This window comes from Larus michahellis, chromosome 6, assembly GCF_964199755.1.
Source record: "Larus michahellis chromosome 6, bLarMic1.1, whole genome shotgun sequence".
In the NCBI taxonomy this organism is placed as follows: domain Eukaryota; kingdom Metazoa; phylum Chordata; class Aves; order Charadriiformes; family Laridae; genus Larus; species Larus michahellis.
The window spans coordinates 70,990,416-71,006,551 of record NC_133901.1 but is presented as its reverse complement, the minus strand read 5'-3'; the positions used below and the strand labels follow the sequence as shown (position 1 = coordinate 71,006,551).

At 41.9% G+C, this 16,136-nt stretch overlaps 1 protein-coding gene across 2 annotated transcripts in view; it reads right to left on the bottom strand.

Annotated features, from left to right (window-relative positions):
* Positions 1–16,136, bottom strand: part of DOCK1 (dedicator of cytokinesis 1) — a 324,129-nt gene that overhangs the window by 15,608 nt on the left and 292,385 nt on the right. For both annotated transcript variants that reach the window (XM_074593014.1, XM_074593017.1), the window contains exons 47-50: positions 15,571–15,708; positions 10,711–10,856; positions 6,062–6,260; positions 430–583 (exon numbers count right to left, since the gene is read on the bottom strand). In XM_074593014.1, the coding sequence (XP_074449115.1) occupies positions 430–583; positions 6,062–6,260; positions 10,711–10,856; positions 15,571–15,708 (637 nt within the window). The remainder of the gene's footprint in view (positions 1–429; positions 584–6,061; positions 6,261–10,710; positions 10,857–15,570; positions 15,709–16,136) is intronic.

The following is a 16,136-nucleotide window of genomic DNA, read 5'->3' as shown; positions in this document are numbered from 1 at the left end:
CTCACTATGTAGCAAATAAAAGTTCTTTTAATGTATAATTACACTGAAAGATTATTTTTTCAGCCTTTATGCTCCAAGATACCCTAAATCCAATACAGAATCCAGTACAACACTAATTTTTGACAGTTACTCTATACCTAAGTAATTGTTAATGATTACATGACAAGGAAAACGAAACTTTTTCAATGTCACAATTTTGCTTGCTTTTGTAAAAGGTTGAAAGATTTTTTACTGGCAAATGCAAGGAGTGTGACGTTGAGAGGTAAGTTCCTGCTCCCGCAAGCAATCCCATGGTGATGGCAAAAAGACTAACTCAAAGAACTCAAACCAAGGCGCAATGCAATGCTCAGAAAAACCATCTCCCCACTAGAAGTTATTTTGCATAAAATATTCTAGCAACATGAAATTTAATTAAAATTAAAGACTTACTGGACTGTATGCTGAATGAAAGTTTTGTCCGTGGAGTTATCGGGGGCGGCGTCACTTGGGAGCTGGGAGGCGACGGCGAGACGGAGAAACGCCTTTCACTGGAAATGACGTTTATGACTTGGCTTTTTGGTCTCTGTGGTCTTAGTGGGCTGATCTGCACAAGGACAAAACCAGTGACAACTCTATTTGTTTCACTGCAGCACGGCACGAGTACAAGCAGATACTGGCCCGTACCAAAGCGGGTCATCAAGGTGAGACACTAAAGGAATACATGTGGTTACCAACCAGCAGACCTTGGGATTGCCCCATTTTCCTCACTACCTCCTAAACAGTAATAGGGTGACGATAACATACAATGCTTCTGATTTAAGGCAATATTTCAGAGCTCCACATGTTCTGCCTTCCTTCCCAGGAATCGCAATGAGACTTAATGCACGCACCTTCCCATAGCCTGGCACATTTTTCTGTGAAGCAATGAGCCAATTCCCCAAAGTCTTGCTTAATAACAGTTAGGGAAGTCTATAACCTACACAAGATCACGCAGCATTCAAAATCTTTTCTTTCTTCTCATGTGGCTCTACTTCCTTTTTACTATTTATTTCTTTAATTATTTGCATGGTCAAACTCTCTTCTGAGAAAGGCATCATCTGTCCAGAAACACGTTCTTGATGGTGCTTGTTTGTGCTTGTATTTAATTCACTGAAATATCCTTATCGTTTTGCTCTGGCTGCTTCAGAGTCCATTTAAATTTTCCATCAGAAACCCTGAAAGGATACTTGTAATCTGATGGGCAACCGATGCTTTTGTTAAGGTGATTCCTTTTACTGACTTTAATTCTGAGCTCTACTGTTTGTTACCCACCCACCAGCCCCCATATTTTTAGTAATCGCAGTGCAGAGAGGAATTTTTTATATCCAGGAGATGACAGGAAATGGAGCAGCAGCCTGAAGTTAAGAGGGGAATTACATCCAAGGTGCTGCATTAGGACAAACGGAAAACGCCAGCAGCAATTCATGCTTTTCTGCAGAATTTTGTCATTTCACAATGTTTTTTTAAAAAGTATGTTGTGAAGGAGAAATGTAAAATGAGGTGCGAGTGCTTCCTTTTATTTTCAGAAAACAAACCTTAAAAGGGTTTGCAGAAAAGGCTGTGTCTCTGAGACCCTTCTAGGAGAAATGAATGACCATAAAGCATGCAACTTTTTTTTCAAGGTTCATCAAGACCTCAGGGTAACCTTTCAGAAATGTGCCTGATACTAAAATTCAAGTCGTAAATACTCCAAAGGTTTCCTCTTTCAACATCTTTTAAAGTATATTTTTAGTAGAATGCATAAGCACAGTAATCGCTTTCTCAGAAGCATAGAATTATAAAAAAGCAACTAAGGAAAACACACAAATTGATTAGGAAAGCTGCAACGCCAGAACCAAGAGAAAACCCAACGAGAATCAAGTTACCAAGTTAGCCTGATCTGTAGCTACTCATCTCAAATAAACTTTAACTTCTGTGACTGACAAGCTCGGTCCTCTTCTTAAAGCTTCACATAAATTACGGTTCTGCTAGGGAATATGAACTCTTTGGAGACCACTAATCCATAATGAACCCATTGCTAATTTTTTTTGGTCTAATGAAAGCCAGATCAATAGTGAGTGATGTTAGATGCCACTAAATCAATAAAATGTAGAGCTTGTTATTCTGTTTTCTTACAGACGCTTTCAAGTGGTCTGTTAACTACCTGGCTTCAGTGCTAGGTTTGCTATCAGCTCGTGCAATCAAAGAACTAATAATGAGAATTTATGTTAAAGAAGTTTATGTGATACTTAAAAGAAGATATAAATCTCTGGAAAACTATAAAGACATTACTGATCATTTTCACATACCAAAGTGCTTCATTTATCTTCTGATAAGATCATAGTAGTACAAGATCTCTGTAATTAGGGCTTGGATTTTGATCAGTCAATAAATTCATTATGAGTACAGTGAAATTTGGAAACAAGTATTTAACCCATACAGCTAGCTAAAATGCCCTCTGAATGCTCCTTTTTAAAGAAAATGCAAAAGCTCCAGGAAATAATTCTGCAGTTTTATAATCTTCTCACGTTCTCGCATGATGACTCATTTGATTGGTAAAAAACGAAGTTCCTATATAAGAAAGTCCATCACAGTGATGGAAACACTCATTTCATGAGACAACATCATCTTTGAAAAGAGCAGAAGCTCCGCAGAGATGGGAATGACCGCCGGCTGACATGCCTGCTGTGCCTCTCACTTGATATTCTCTGTAAATTCGGCATCGTGCTTCCAATTATGTTGCACAAACCAATTAGTAGCACGTAACGGTATCCAGAACAGATTCATATATAAGCTTATTGATGCATCCTTCCCTCGTGAAAGCAAACCACTGATAACTACCTATTTGTGGTGGGTGAAGGATACATTAGAATATGAGTGTTGTCAGGCAACAGATAATTGCGCGGGAGCATGTATGTGAATATCAGAAATTGGACTTTTGAACTGTCAAGCACAAGCCGGCTATTTGCCAGCTACAGCTGGCACGGGCTGGTTGTAAACTGCGATGACACCTGGATGAAACAGAAGTGACGCACACCGAACCCTCTTATTAATAAATAGATGCGAGACAAGAGTCCGTGATGAAGAGGCTGACCACGTGCTGTGTTTCTGCACGTCGATTATTTTGACCTATCCCACTATCCAAACCCATCGAGGGTGCTCCTGTACTCCATTTCACCCGTGACAACATTGAACGTGGTTTTTCCAGGCTACTGCGGATCCTTCAGCGACACCTCAGACCAGACTTCATCTCCCGTTGCTCGTGAGCAGCGTTGCTCATGAGAACTTCGCGTGAGATGTCCCCAAAATCATACTGAAGTCGGCCCATCGGGGGCTGCCACGTCGTTGCTTCCCCCAGAGCCTCCTCCTCTACCGCAGAGCAAAGACAGACAGGCTTGACCAATCCGGTGTTGACAAATCCAAGCTGGCTGTTATTCTTTCATTCGTTTTCTTCCACGTACTGAAGAACTGTCATTGTACTAAAAAAACCCAACTCTTCTGTGGTAAAACCCCCAAAATATTTCAGAAGTCGGAACTCAGAATCCATTAGAAAATTCACCAAATAACTGAAACTTTGTAATTGAATTAGCGATGGTACAAGTGAGTTCTAAAATTCTCAACAGAAGGAATCCAGTAACGATAATACAAAATCTCATAACTAAGAGTAGTTTGCTACTAAAATCTCACTTTAAATCTTTATTTTAATTTCCATTTCTATTCAAATCTGGATTCCACCTTTTTTGGAAAAAAAAAATGCTTAATTTTTCCCCCCTCCATTTCATCATCATCTTTTTTTAAGCCTGCAAACTTTCTGCTTCTAAGCTCCTAATGAAGATAAATCAAAATGCCATTGTCTTCATAAAACACAGCAATAACAGTGCTCTGGGGGCAATTTCAACTTAAAAAGGGAACTTGCACACAGTTGAGCCCACAAAAGTATAAGAATGGAAAAGCTGAATTCTTACCTACAAAAGACAACAATTTCCCGCTTAGATCATTAATAGGGGACATATATCTCCAGAGCACAAAAATTTCAAGCCAAGACAAATTTTATCTTTAAACTTCTTGACGTTATCTGTACAAAATTCCTGAAGACAGCAGTGGGAATTGTACAACCACTCTTGTAAACTAATCTCTCAAAAGCCTTTCCTCTATTTCACCTACATGAGAAAACGAACCGCGCCAACACCAAGCATTAAAAATTGATTTGCTCATTTTGGAGCTCATCAAGTAGTTTGCAGATACTGAAAAGGGAGAGTTTTTCTCTCAACAGTAAACTCCTTTTCATATTATTGATCTGTGGATTTCAAGAAGCTCAAAGTAACTGTAAGTAACAAATTCTGACTATAACCCCTCTCTATAACCAGGGGACAATTAGTCATACCAGTCATTCACCAAAAGCACTTGACTGGGAAGGGTGGAAAACTTGAGTCAAACCACGTCGGGCTTTGCTCATTTTTGCTCTTCAGATGTCAAGTGGGAATATGCCTTGAAGGGTTATCACGTCCTCCTTTCCAGCCAGCATTTGCTTTTTTCCAGTCGTAAGCAATCTTCTCCAATATCCAAGACATCTCAGAGATGACAGTGATCTTGCAGTGACATCAACCAGCTCTCCAGCATCCTCGGACACCTCCCATCTGGTCTCATGGATTTCTGCAAGCCCAACCGACCAAGTTACCCTGAAATAGAGTTTTCTTCTTCTGTGGCTAATGCTCTTCTCCCACAAGCTCTGCTGGTCCTTTTGGGAGATGCGAGTGCACGTCTTGGCATCGCATTGTCCAGGGTTAGTCAAAACAGGACTGCTGCAATGTGCAGAGTTGAATGCATTGCATCAAAAACATGAGACATAGGGAAATCTATGCAAAATGTATTTTCTGTCTGAAAACACTCTAATAATGCTCACCTGGCTGGCTTTGGCAGGAAGAACCTCCTGGGCTGATCCAAAATTTTCTGAAGTCAATGAAAAAACTCACTGGCTTCAAAGGAGTTTGGGTGAAAAGCCTGAGACGCACAAGAGGGATTTTATCTGAGCTTTTTGCTGAGCAAATACTGAGCCTACGGTCACATCAGACAAAACAACTCCGATCTTCCAAGATGTTAGAAGACACATCTGAGAGATTAGTTCATCTCTGGATGGAAAAGGAGGAGCAAATCCGGAAAACAGAGGAACTATGGCTGAACATTAAGTAATATTCCACTACAAATACCAAACAGAAAGACTTATAGGACCCAGTCAGCGCAGGTCAGAGAGAAATCATTTCGAAAGTCCAATGTAAATGACACAACCACCAATGAAAGACTCTACTGAGTTAAAACCTGGCTCTACAAGTACTCGTGCAAACCTTGAAAAGAACATTACATTTATTTCTAGAAGGCAAGTTTTAAACTATTGGCCTCAAAACAGGTGTCCAGGCAGAGATTTGGAGGTCACAGGCAGTTCATGCGCTCCCTGCTCCAGCTTAAAATGGCCTTGCCTTCCATTTCAGAGCTAAAACTTCTCAAGTTACCTAAGCCTTTAGGACAGTTTCAGTGAATTAAATATACGCCAAGAAGAGAGGGCTTAAGAGAGATATGCCCTGTAGTTAATATTCTTACACAGAGCCACCAGTGGAACTGCTTACGATTTTCTGCTCAAAATAGCCTTTCAAGAATACGTAATTGCCATGCGTGAAATGACCTTGTAACATTTCCACCAAAAACTGTCTTGCAGTAGTCAGCTGAAATATGAGAAAACCCATCACGATCTATTGGGAACCATAAATTCAAAAGGCTGCTAAAATGGTAGTATTTATTTTGCTTAGGATATACCATCTGTTCCTTTTATCAAATAGTCATATATAGCTTTTGGTAAGATTTTCATATGAGATACCAAGACTTTTGTACACTGTAAATAAAAATTTTTGTATTTTTGATTCATTATCGCATATTAGCATCATGGCATACTCCTTTAAGAGTTATTTTTCATCTAAAAATAAACTAAATTGTAAATATCAACTTTTTTTTTTTTAAAAGAGAAAGAACACCGCTCAGAATTAGACAAAGCATTACTTGCTAATAAAGTTACCGTTTCTGAAAGGATCACTGCTTCAGACTGCTGCAGAGAAATATCGGTTGATTTAAATTCTTTATCAAATATCTCCTGATGCTTGCTGTTCCTTTTCTCCTTCTTCTTTTCTTTCTTATCTTTATCTAGGTCATCCTTGTCCAATTTATCTTGAGACCTAGAATGCATCTTTTTCGGCAGGAGGGGCTCCAGCACAAACCTAAAGAAAATTATCGTTGCTTAGATGAATACAATACTATTTACAAAACACCAAATTTTCATTTACATATTTCCCAAAGTCTCACTTGGGTTAATGACGCTTTGCTAATCCAGAAAAACTCATTAGAGAGAAAAGGAGGGGGCAGAAGGTCATAACAATCATAACTGTCTTACAATAAAATTTACTGCAGAACTGCTGAAGAACCAGTGCTGCACATTTCCCTGCTCTGTAGTAAATTTACTGGTTTACAGCTACACAAACTCCTGAGTTTCACTGTATGTGCTTTACATAAAAATGAGTTTCTCATTCAGCATCCCCACTATATATGCCGGGGCACCATGGCAGGAGTGCCAGGAGCCGCCCGGGAACTCCGGTGGAAATCAGCACTCTGTGAGTGCAGGTAATTGTACAACACACTACAGAAACGTCACCCCGACTGCCCCTGCACCTTGGAGGCAGGCCCTATGTCTACAACGGCTTTAAGGATTTCTTTAAAAAACAGACAAGTCCCCAAATTCTTTTTTTTTTTTTTGGGTGGAGAAAGTGGATGCGTTTATTCCCCAGAGAAGGAATAGCAATTGAGAAACTCTTTTGCAGATGTGCAGTGATTTTCTGTTGAACACGCACAACATAAAACGCTTTCTAATCCTTGTAACTCACCGAAATTACAGTACCTTAGCACAGGAAAGCAAACAATATCACCCTTAATGCAAAGGAAACACCCATACATCGCACAAAAGCATAAGGTATAGAGGTTGAACCACAGACAGAAGCACTGTTCCCGTCTGTAATAACACCCCATGTTATATCTACACGATACAGATCTATACGAGTGGGCACACATATACTCACAGATCCACACCTCCGCTCCCCTGCAGCACGCCCTGCTGAGGGCTGAATTTACTTGTTCTGATATTACAGATAAACTCAAGACTGCAAAAACTGGTCAGCTAATAACGAAGGGCAAGGTTAGTTTCCAAAAAGCAGACGTATTTTCCCACCTGGAATGCTTCAAGTGTGTAAATATAGGCAAGGCTGATATATGACTACCATCAGCTCTGCAATTTCTACAGACCATGACAAATTTTTTTCTGGCTATAAAGGAAAAAATCTTTAGGGTTCAATGAACTTTTCAAGGAAAACTTCATTTGTTAGAGTTTTATTTTGTAGGGAGAGCACTATTCTAAGTAATATTGGAACTCCTTTTAGCTAATTTTTACTCAGTAATTTTAAGGCATCTCTCATCTCACCTTTCTTTAATGATTGGTTTAAATAAAAGGTAAAGAGATATTTTGCTGTTAATGAGCTAAAATATTCTTAGCTCGACAAAGTATGTTGTAATTTATTTTATATTATAAACTAAACAAATGACTGAAATCATACCCTCCTCAAAATTACACTGACAGATTTTAAGAGAATGTCTCAAATCATTACATTACAAAACTGACACCAATCCAAATAAACCCAAACGCACGAAATCAGCTTACTTTTTAGCTTTGGAAAACTATTTACTATGCCATGGTGATGCGCACGTGAACAGGTCACAGATTTTGCTGTGAAATATCGGAGGGTTCATATTTCAGACAATTTGCAGTGCAGTTATCCCAATCATCTCTATTAGCAGCAAAATCCGAATTTATTAATATTTTTTTGGGTGTTTGAAGCACTAAAGACCTGCAGTTTTCAGCCAGAGTTAGCTCATTTGATGGAAAGATGCTCAAACCAGTACCAACGGCAGCATCCCCTGAGTCATTACCCTCCGAACCAAAGCCAAAATCCTAAGGGGTGGGAGACAAAACCACAAGGTTTTTTCATCCCATTTTACAGACTGGGTAAAGGGAGGGCAACGACTTGCCCACGGTCACGAAGTGCATTAGTAACAAAGCCCCGATGAGAAGACAGCTCTCCCAACACCGTGTGTTTTAGTCACCTGAATTGCGTATTTCAGCTGCTTCTGCTTCCTCTCCTGGGCTGGAGGGCAGGGACAGCCTGACGGCAAGTTTACAAGAGGAACTGCCATTCTTCAGGCAATGATTAATTGCTTCCCTTCCAGGCATTACTATTATTAGTATTATTAACGTTAATATATTAACAATTTGTACACAACATATTGGTGATAAAATGGGCTAGCATGCCATGCTCCTGCTTGAAGTACATTAGGACTTCATAGAATGGTTTAGGTTGGAAGGGACCTTAAAGACCACCCAGTGCCACCCCCCTGCCCTGGGCAGGGACACCTCCCACCAGCCCAGGTTGCTCCAAGCCCCGGCCAACCTGGCCTTGAACCCCTCCAGGGATGGGGCAGCCACAGCTGCTCTGGGCAACCCGGGCCAGGGGCTCACCACCCTCAGCTCTTCAACAGATGGCAAATCCCAGAGGCACACTGGGACTTCCCCGCTCCCAACCACTGCTTCTAAGTGCTCAGATTTGTACTTCTAAGTCCCATTTTAAGCAGTGAATAAACCCAAGGTCCTTTTTTAAAGTCAGAGTTTTATTTATACACGGAGCTGGGAGTTGTAAAACACCTACTATGTCAATGTCTGCTTTGAGTTTTTACTGTTTAAAAGCTGCAAAGCAGGAGAAGCTGGAGATGGCATAAAACGTAAGTTAAGACAGTCTGTTGGCTCCATTTTTAATTGTTTTTCTTAGCTTCATCTCTAATTTCAGAATTATCGTATGAAGAGGGGAAAAATGGAAAGCAGGAGAGGACAACTGACCATAGACGAAATCAGCTATGGTAGGTACGTGGGTGAACTTTTTCCAAGTTAGTCATGGCAAACCACCCACAGGATTTTCACAGTCATTTGAATTTTTGAGGGCTTTCATTATGTTATTTACATCTGATGATTTTCCTTCTCCTGCTCCACTGATCAAGCAAATGAGCATTTCTTTCTGGTCTTCTCAGTGATGACAGTTGCTCATTATATTTTCCTTGCATGTATTACAGCTGTATTGCCCCGGCCTCGGAGCAGGAGCTGAGCTGCACCACCATCTTGGTGAGGTTTTTTTCAAATATACATACTGAGCAGACTCACGAGATCCTCCAAAACTGCTGAATGACCCCTACCACAACAAAGCTGGGATAGAGATGCAAAAATTAAGATGGAGATGCAAAAATTCTCCAATGGAGAAAGAAAAATACATATAATGACTTTGAAGAGAAAAAGAGAAAAGAGGTAGAGGCAGGCAGGGAAAGAATCAGTATTTTTCTTCCAAGATAATATAAAGCTGCCCACTAACCTGGGATGGTAGTGATCCCCATGTTCCAGCAGGACAACTTTTGTGGATGAATTAGTCAAAAGGCATTATCGTCTCTGCTGTACTACATTTATATCAACATGACTCACCCTGTGTACGTTATGGAGGGTAACATAATGCGAGCTGAACTGCGCGCTGTTTGCAGTTCTTCCCAATGGGTAAATAAACTGTTTGTAATCAAGGTAAGTATCACGTTGGTCCTTAGGTGCTGTATTTAATTTTACTCCATGCTTTTACTCTCTAGGTAGGTAATAACTCCCTCTGAAGGTGCACAAGGGACACGAATGTTTCTAGCACATCTCTGTAATTCAGGAGCCCTTCAGGAGGCTTTAAAAAACTGCCGCCTTGGTCAAATATTGAGTTTCTGGATTATGGGAATGCCTGCGGGGGGAGGAAGGAGGAGAAGGGACTTCTGAGGCTGCACAGAAACCCCAGAAAGAAAACAGATTATTGTGCTCTTTTGAGGGATGCGACTGTGAGACAGGGCTTATCAACAGAATTCCCAGTTCTCATGTGAAATATCTTGATAAGTCTTGAAGTACAATCTTGCCATAAGCAGTTTTTCCTCTGGCAGCGAAAGCGAGAAGAAATGATTGAGCAGTTAGCTAATCCCTTCCTTCTCCTGAGCTCCACCTGCTCACCGCGACAGGGCCGGCTGAACACAGGTCTCATCACCGACTTTGCAAAGGATCACTTCTGAACTATCACGCTTGCAATACTCTAAAACGAGATAATTTATCTCCTGTTTGTTTGGGTTTTTTTGTTTGAACGCTTAGGAGGGGTTTTGTTTAACTTTGTTTTAAAGGGGACCAAGAAGAGCCTTATATTTATCTCAGTTAAAAAAAAAGGAGAAGGAATATATCTTGAGATAAATATCTATATGGGTTTTCTTTGTCACTTAAAAGCACCATCCCCACCCGACATGAGTCACTCACACCGTTGTGTCACATTAATGTTTGTGGGGTATTATGATGAACCAAATCTGGAATAAAATACACTAGGAGAAGACCCAACCAAAAAATATCTCAGTTCCTTATGAGATGAAACAAATGTCATGCTGCCACACAGGAGGAGTCAGTGGGATCGGAAGGAGTAACACTGTGATAGCACTGAAATCTGGAGTGGGGTGGTGACAATCTTCAAAACCTACAGATTTAAAGAGATAAGCCCTGAATGGCTATTTCTTACGCACCCATCGGAGCCAGGTCGAGAAGGTGTGCTGTCGGAGGAGATAGAAGACACCGACGCAACGGAGAGAGGTCTCGAAGACGACGGCATCGTGAAGGATCTCACCATAGAGCGTGGCCGACTGCCTCGTCTATCATCCAGGCTTGAAAGCTACAATAAAGAAATGTAAGATCTTACTTCTTAAATCACAATGTAGCTGACATTCAGCTACAAAAAAAAAAAAAAAAAGCAGAAAGGTTTGATGGCTTTTCTTCCATGTGGAATTTTGTACATCAAGTTTAACAGCAAAGAAAACAATTTTAAAGAAAAATCATTTAAAGGACTAAGAGGAAATATGTATAATTTTAAACACATTCCAATGATTCATTTGCTTCAATGGAACTTACATGCTTTTTTTACATTTGGGCTTTATAAAGGAGCTCATTACAAGTAACTTTTTTTTTTTTTTAACCCCTCTCTGCAACTGAACTGAAATGAAACGGAGTTTTTAAAAAAACAAAATAAAAATAAAAAAAAAAACACTAAGAGGAACTTTATGTCAAGAGAGCCAATTTGCAGAGTGACATCTAGGTTAAGAAGAAAATATATGAAAGGTTTTTTTTTGTTTCAGACAATTTCAGAGTTCTGAATATTTATACAAGCTTTGTTAGTCATTAATAACTGATATATGCATAAAATAATTGAACTCTTTCAGTCAACAAATAAGAATCTCATGCTGTTTAATTACAGGTATATTTTCCACCCTGTCAACTACTGGTAAATTGGCCTTGTACAAGGAAGACAGAAGCGATAAAACTCCATCAATCCTGACAAGTCTTACCGGTGGGTAGAGTGAAATTAGAAAGATAACACCACCTGCGTTTGACTTTCCAGTCATCTCCCCGATGATGTAAATGTATATTATTGAAGTGACTGACATGCAAGTATCATTAATGTCAATTATTCCTGTTCTCCTTGGGAATAAATTACTATTTGAACTTTTCTCCTCCTAAATATATTAGCATGATGGGATTTGAAGGACTACAAAAGGAACACCACTTAGAAGGATACCATAAAGGCTGGCGCGTTCCCCGTAAGATCTCAGCGTTCCCATTAAAAAAAAAAAAAAAGCCATCGCTAGAGATACAAGTGAAAATGAATCTCTCAAGGAAGACCTGTCATAAAATACAACAGGATACTTCACTGCATGTACTCTTGCACTGAGGCTTTGGGCACTCGGAGAACGTCACTTGGCACGATTCTCCTGCCCCACTTGCTGCAGCATCTTTCTTGCCACCCCCTTACTCCAGGACGCTTTGCATCTCACCGAGCAGAGAGCTGAAGCTCTCTCCCTCACCTTATCCCACATCTTCCCCTCTTCAGAATAAATCTCTGTGGGATTTTCCAGATTTAATTTGGAACCAAATTTACACCCTGTTTATACTGATGTGGTTGGCGTAACATCTATAAACTCAGTGGCCTGCACCCATTAGCGACCACAATCAGAACTGGATGACGAGGGTGCTGATTTAAGGCTGTTCAGGTGTATCTTGGTTGCTTCATTCTTTTTAGAATCAGTTTAGTGACTGCTGCTCATTTAGGGGCAGAAGTAAAACTGGAGAACTTGTAATTGTTATCAATTTCTTTTTTTCTATTTCTCAATCTTTTATTTCTTAATTTATTATGGATTAGAATGTGACGGATCTCCCATCTAATAATCCTGCCATGGAGGGTTTAAGAATGGGAAGGCAGAAGGGCATGAAGAGGACACTATTTTCTATGGGATTTCCGTCTTTCTCTGTACAATTGTGCTTTAGACACTGAGTTCTCAGGTACACGGCAAAAATCACAACTGCAGATGTTTTTAGCCTGGCAGCAGAGACAACCTTCAAAATCTGAGCCCATGAAGTAATATCTGCCTCAGTACATATGTGAATTGATGTAGCACCTCCAAAAATGATGACCCAACCCCAACTGGGGCAATCTGGCATTTTCATAAGGAAGCCACCATTCGCTTGAAGGGAAGCACCTGCCATATGATACCATGTCCTTCACCTGCTGGGACCTGCTAACTGGCTTTCATATCAAAAGGCAGTTAATGGGATTGCAGTGTGAGCTCCTCATCTGCTTCCAGGGTGCCAGGGAAAGCCAGGGATGAAGATGAGATGGCAGTCCAAAGTGCAGGCTGGCAAGCTGGCTTTCCTGCGCCACGGCCAGGTAATTAATGGACTGCTGTTAATTTCCTTTGGTTTTAGATGGCTTTTACTGACAGCAAGTGGATCCGTGCCATCTTAAAAATAAATCACTGTTTTTTGAGACGGTTCGGTTTTCATACCAGTCCTTTCTGTGGGAGATGGTTTCTGGTATAGGATATTCTTTAGTCCAGCATGGGGAAAATGCGTATTGTCCTAAAGGATATCACACCGTTTGCTCTTTTGGAGATATGTCGTATGTTATAGGCCACATGTAAAATTTTCTCTAAAAATTGGATATAGAATAATACAATTGTTTTGGTTGGAAGAGACCTTTAAGATCATCAAGTCCAACCATTAACCCAACACCGCCAAGTTACCACTAAACCATATTGCTAGGCACTAAATCTACCTGTCTGTTAAATCCCTCCAGGGATGGCGACTCCACCACTGCCCTGGGCAGCCTCTTCCAATGCTTGACAACCCTTTCAGGGAAGATATTTTTCCCAATATCCATCCTAAACCTCCCCTGGCGCAACTGGAGGCCATTTCCCCTTGTCCCATGGCCTGTTCCTTGGGAGAAGAGCCCGACCCCCCCTGGCTGCCCCCTCCTTTCAGGGAGCTGTAGGGAGCGAGAAGGTCTCCCCTCAGCCCCCTTTTCTCCAGGCTGAACACCCCCAGCTCCCTCAGCCGCTCCTCACAGGACTTGTGCTCCAGACCCCTTGCCAGCTCCGTTGCCCTTCTCTGGACACGCTCTGGCCCCTCGGGGTCTGTCTTGTGGTGAGGGGCCCAAAACTGGACACAGCCCTCGAGGTGGGGCCTAGTCCTGCTGGTCACACTACTGCTGATACAGGCCAGGGTACACATTGTGCTATACCTTGAAGTCTTACGTATCCTGAACCAAAACGAACGAGGCGACTCATCAGCGAGTAGATCTGACAATTACAAGTTCAGCTAAAAACCTCTGCAGCAAAAGGGGTGACCCCAGAATTTCCTGGCACTGACAACACGCCACGGACAGGCTACCGCCACCACAGCAACCATCAGCTCTGCAGCGTCAGTCCTAGCGCTATTCTAGACACTTGCATCTTGGGTTTTTAAAATAATTTTAAAAACTGACCATATAATAGCATCCAATCCACATGGCTTTTGACTGAATTATCAATTATAGTCTGAATTATGAAGCTGTATACTGGCTTTTCGCCTTCCTCCTCGATGGGTAACACTCAAGTTAAAAGCAGAACAAAACCCCACTGTAAACGCCACCAAATTCTTGCCTGTGCCATAAAGATGAAGCAGCAACTGAAAATAGCTTGTTGGAATGAGAAAATCATGAACTCCAGCACTCCTAAATCTCATTAAGTAGCAGCTATCTTTTCATTGCCTGCCTACGTTTCGGGGGGTGCCAGAGTAGGTAAGACTGCGCACTACTGTAGAGCAGCACAGCCCTCACTTCTCAACAGGAATTACACCTACGGAAAGGTGATGTTCAGCTCGAGAAGAATCACACTCTAGTGGCAATTTTTCTTTGTAAACCCAGTTCCTTAAAATTGGAATATTAAAGAATTATCTTGATTTTCAAGGAACAGATTTAGGCAATTTATAAATTGTTCCCAGGCTAGAAAATTCAAGTACCACGGCTTTCTGAACATCTCATAGCATCTGCTCAGTATTTAATAATTTCATGACCACCGAGAACAACCAGGCAATGCTGTATCAACACTGCTTTTTTCATCAGTGAGAATTATAGTAGAGGAATACAAAGTTTCCCATAATTTACAGAATTCACAGAATCACAGACTAGTTTGGGTTGGAAGGGACCTTTAAAGGTCATCTAGTCCAAGCCCTGCCATGAGCAGGGACATCTTCAACTATCATAGGTTGCTCAGAGCCCTGTAAAATATTTCTTCCTTATATCTAGCCTAAATCTATCCTTTTTTAAATTATCCCTTGGTCCTATTGCAACAGGCCCTGCTAAAAAGTTTGTCCCCAGCTTTCCTGGAGCCCCTTTAGGGACTGGAAGGGGGTTATAAGGTCTCCCCGGAGCCTTCTCTTCTCCAGGCTGAACCCCCCCAGCTCTCTCAGCCTGTCCTCACAGCAGAGGGGCTCCAGCCCTCCCAGCATCTCCGGGGCCTCCTCTGGACCCGCTCCAACAGCTCCGTGTCCTTCTGCTGTTGGTGCCCCAGCGCTGGAGGCAGCACTGCAGGGGGGTCTCCCCCGAGCGGAGCAGAGGGGCAGGATCCCCCCCTGGCCCTGCTGCCCACGCTGCTGGGGATGAGCCCAGGCTGTGGAGTGGGTTTCTGGGCTGCCAGCGCACATTGCCAGCTCATGTGGAGCTTCTCATCCACCAGCACCCCCAAGTCCTCCTCCTTGGGGCTGGTCTCCATCCCTTCTCCACCCAGCCTGTGTTTGTGCCAGGGATTGCCCTGACCCATGTGCAGGACCTTGCACACTTGGCCTTGTTCAACTTCATGAGGTTGGCACAGGCCCACCTCTCAAACCTGTCCAGGTCCCTCTGGATGGCATCCCATCCCCCAATACCTGTCAACCACTCTGCTCAGCTTGGTGTTGTCCACTAACTTGCTGAGGGTGCACTTGATCCCACCGTCAATGTCATTGATGAAGATATTGAACAGTACTGGTCCTAGTACGGACCCCATACTTGGGAAGCATAAAGTTAGCAGGTAACTTACAACAGCTCGGACCCCATACTGTTTTTCCACTTTGTCTTTCAGCTGCCTGAAGCAAGCCTCCATCCGCTCGTGGAAGGGCCTCAGCGCCTCCGTCACCTTCTCCCCGTGAATCCGGATGCCTTCTGCCAGGAATGGGATCTGGAAAGAAGAGTTGCACCACGTTAGTCTGCCCAGCCCTTCCTCCACGAAGGGTTAGGGCAAGACTCCCACGTATGCAGCAAGAGGAGTGAAAGATCTCATGGAATAATAATAACAATAATAATAATAACAACAACAATAACAACAACAAGAATTATCATCTTCATCATTCATCGTATATGAAGCACAACATAGTAAAAAAGGATCTAACCATCCGTTCTACATTATTTTCTTTTTTCTCTGTTAACCAAAGGCCTTTAAAATTAATACGCCCATGGTTCTGCCCAGTAATCATATAGTGGAGGCACAGCTGAATTTATCAGACAGCACAAATATTCCTGTGATGTTAAATTCACAGGCTCCCCCCCGACATTGTACTTTAAAATGGCAAACTGATGAATGACGACTCTCACACCGGGTTAATAATA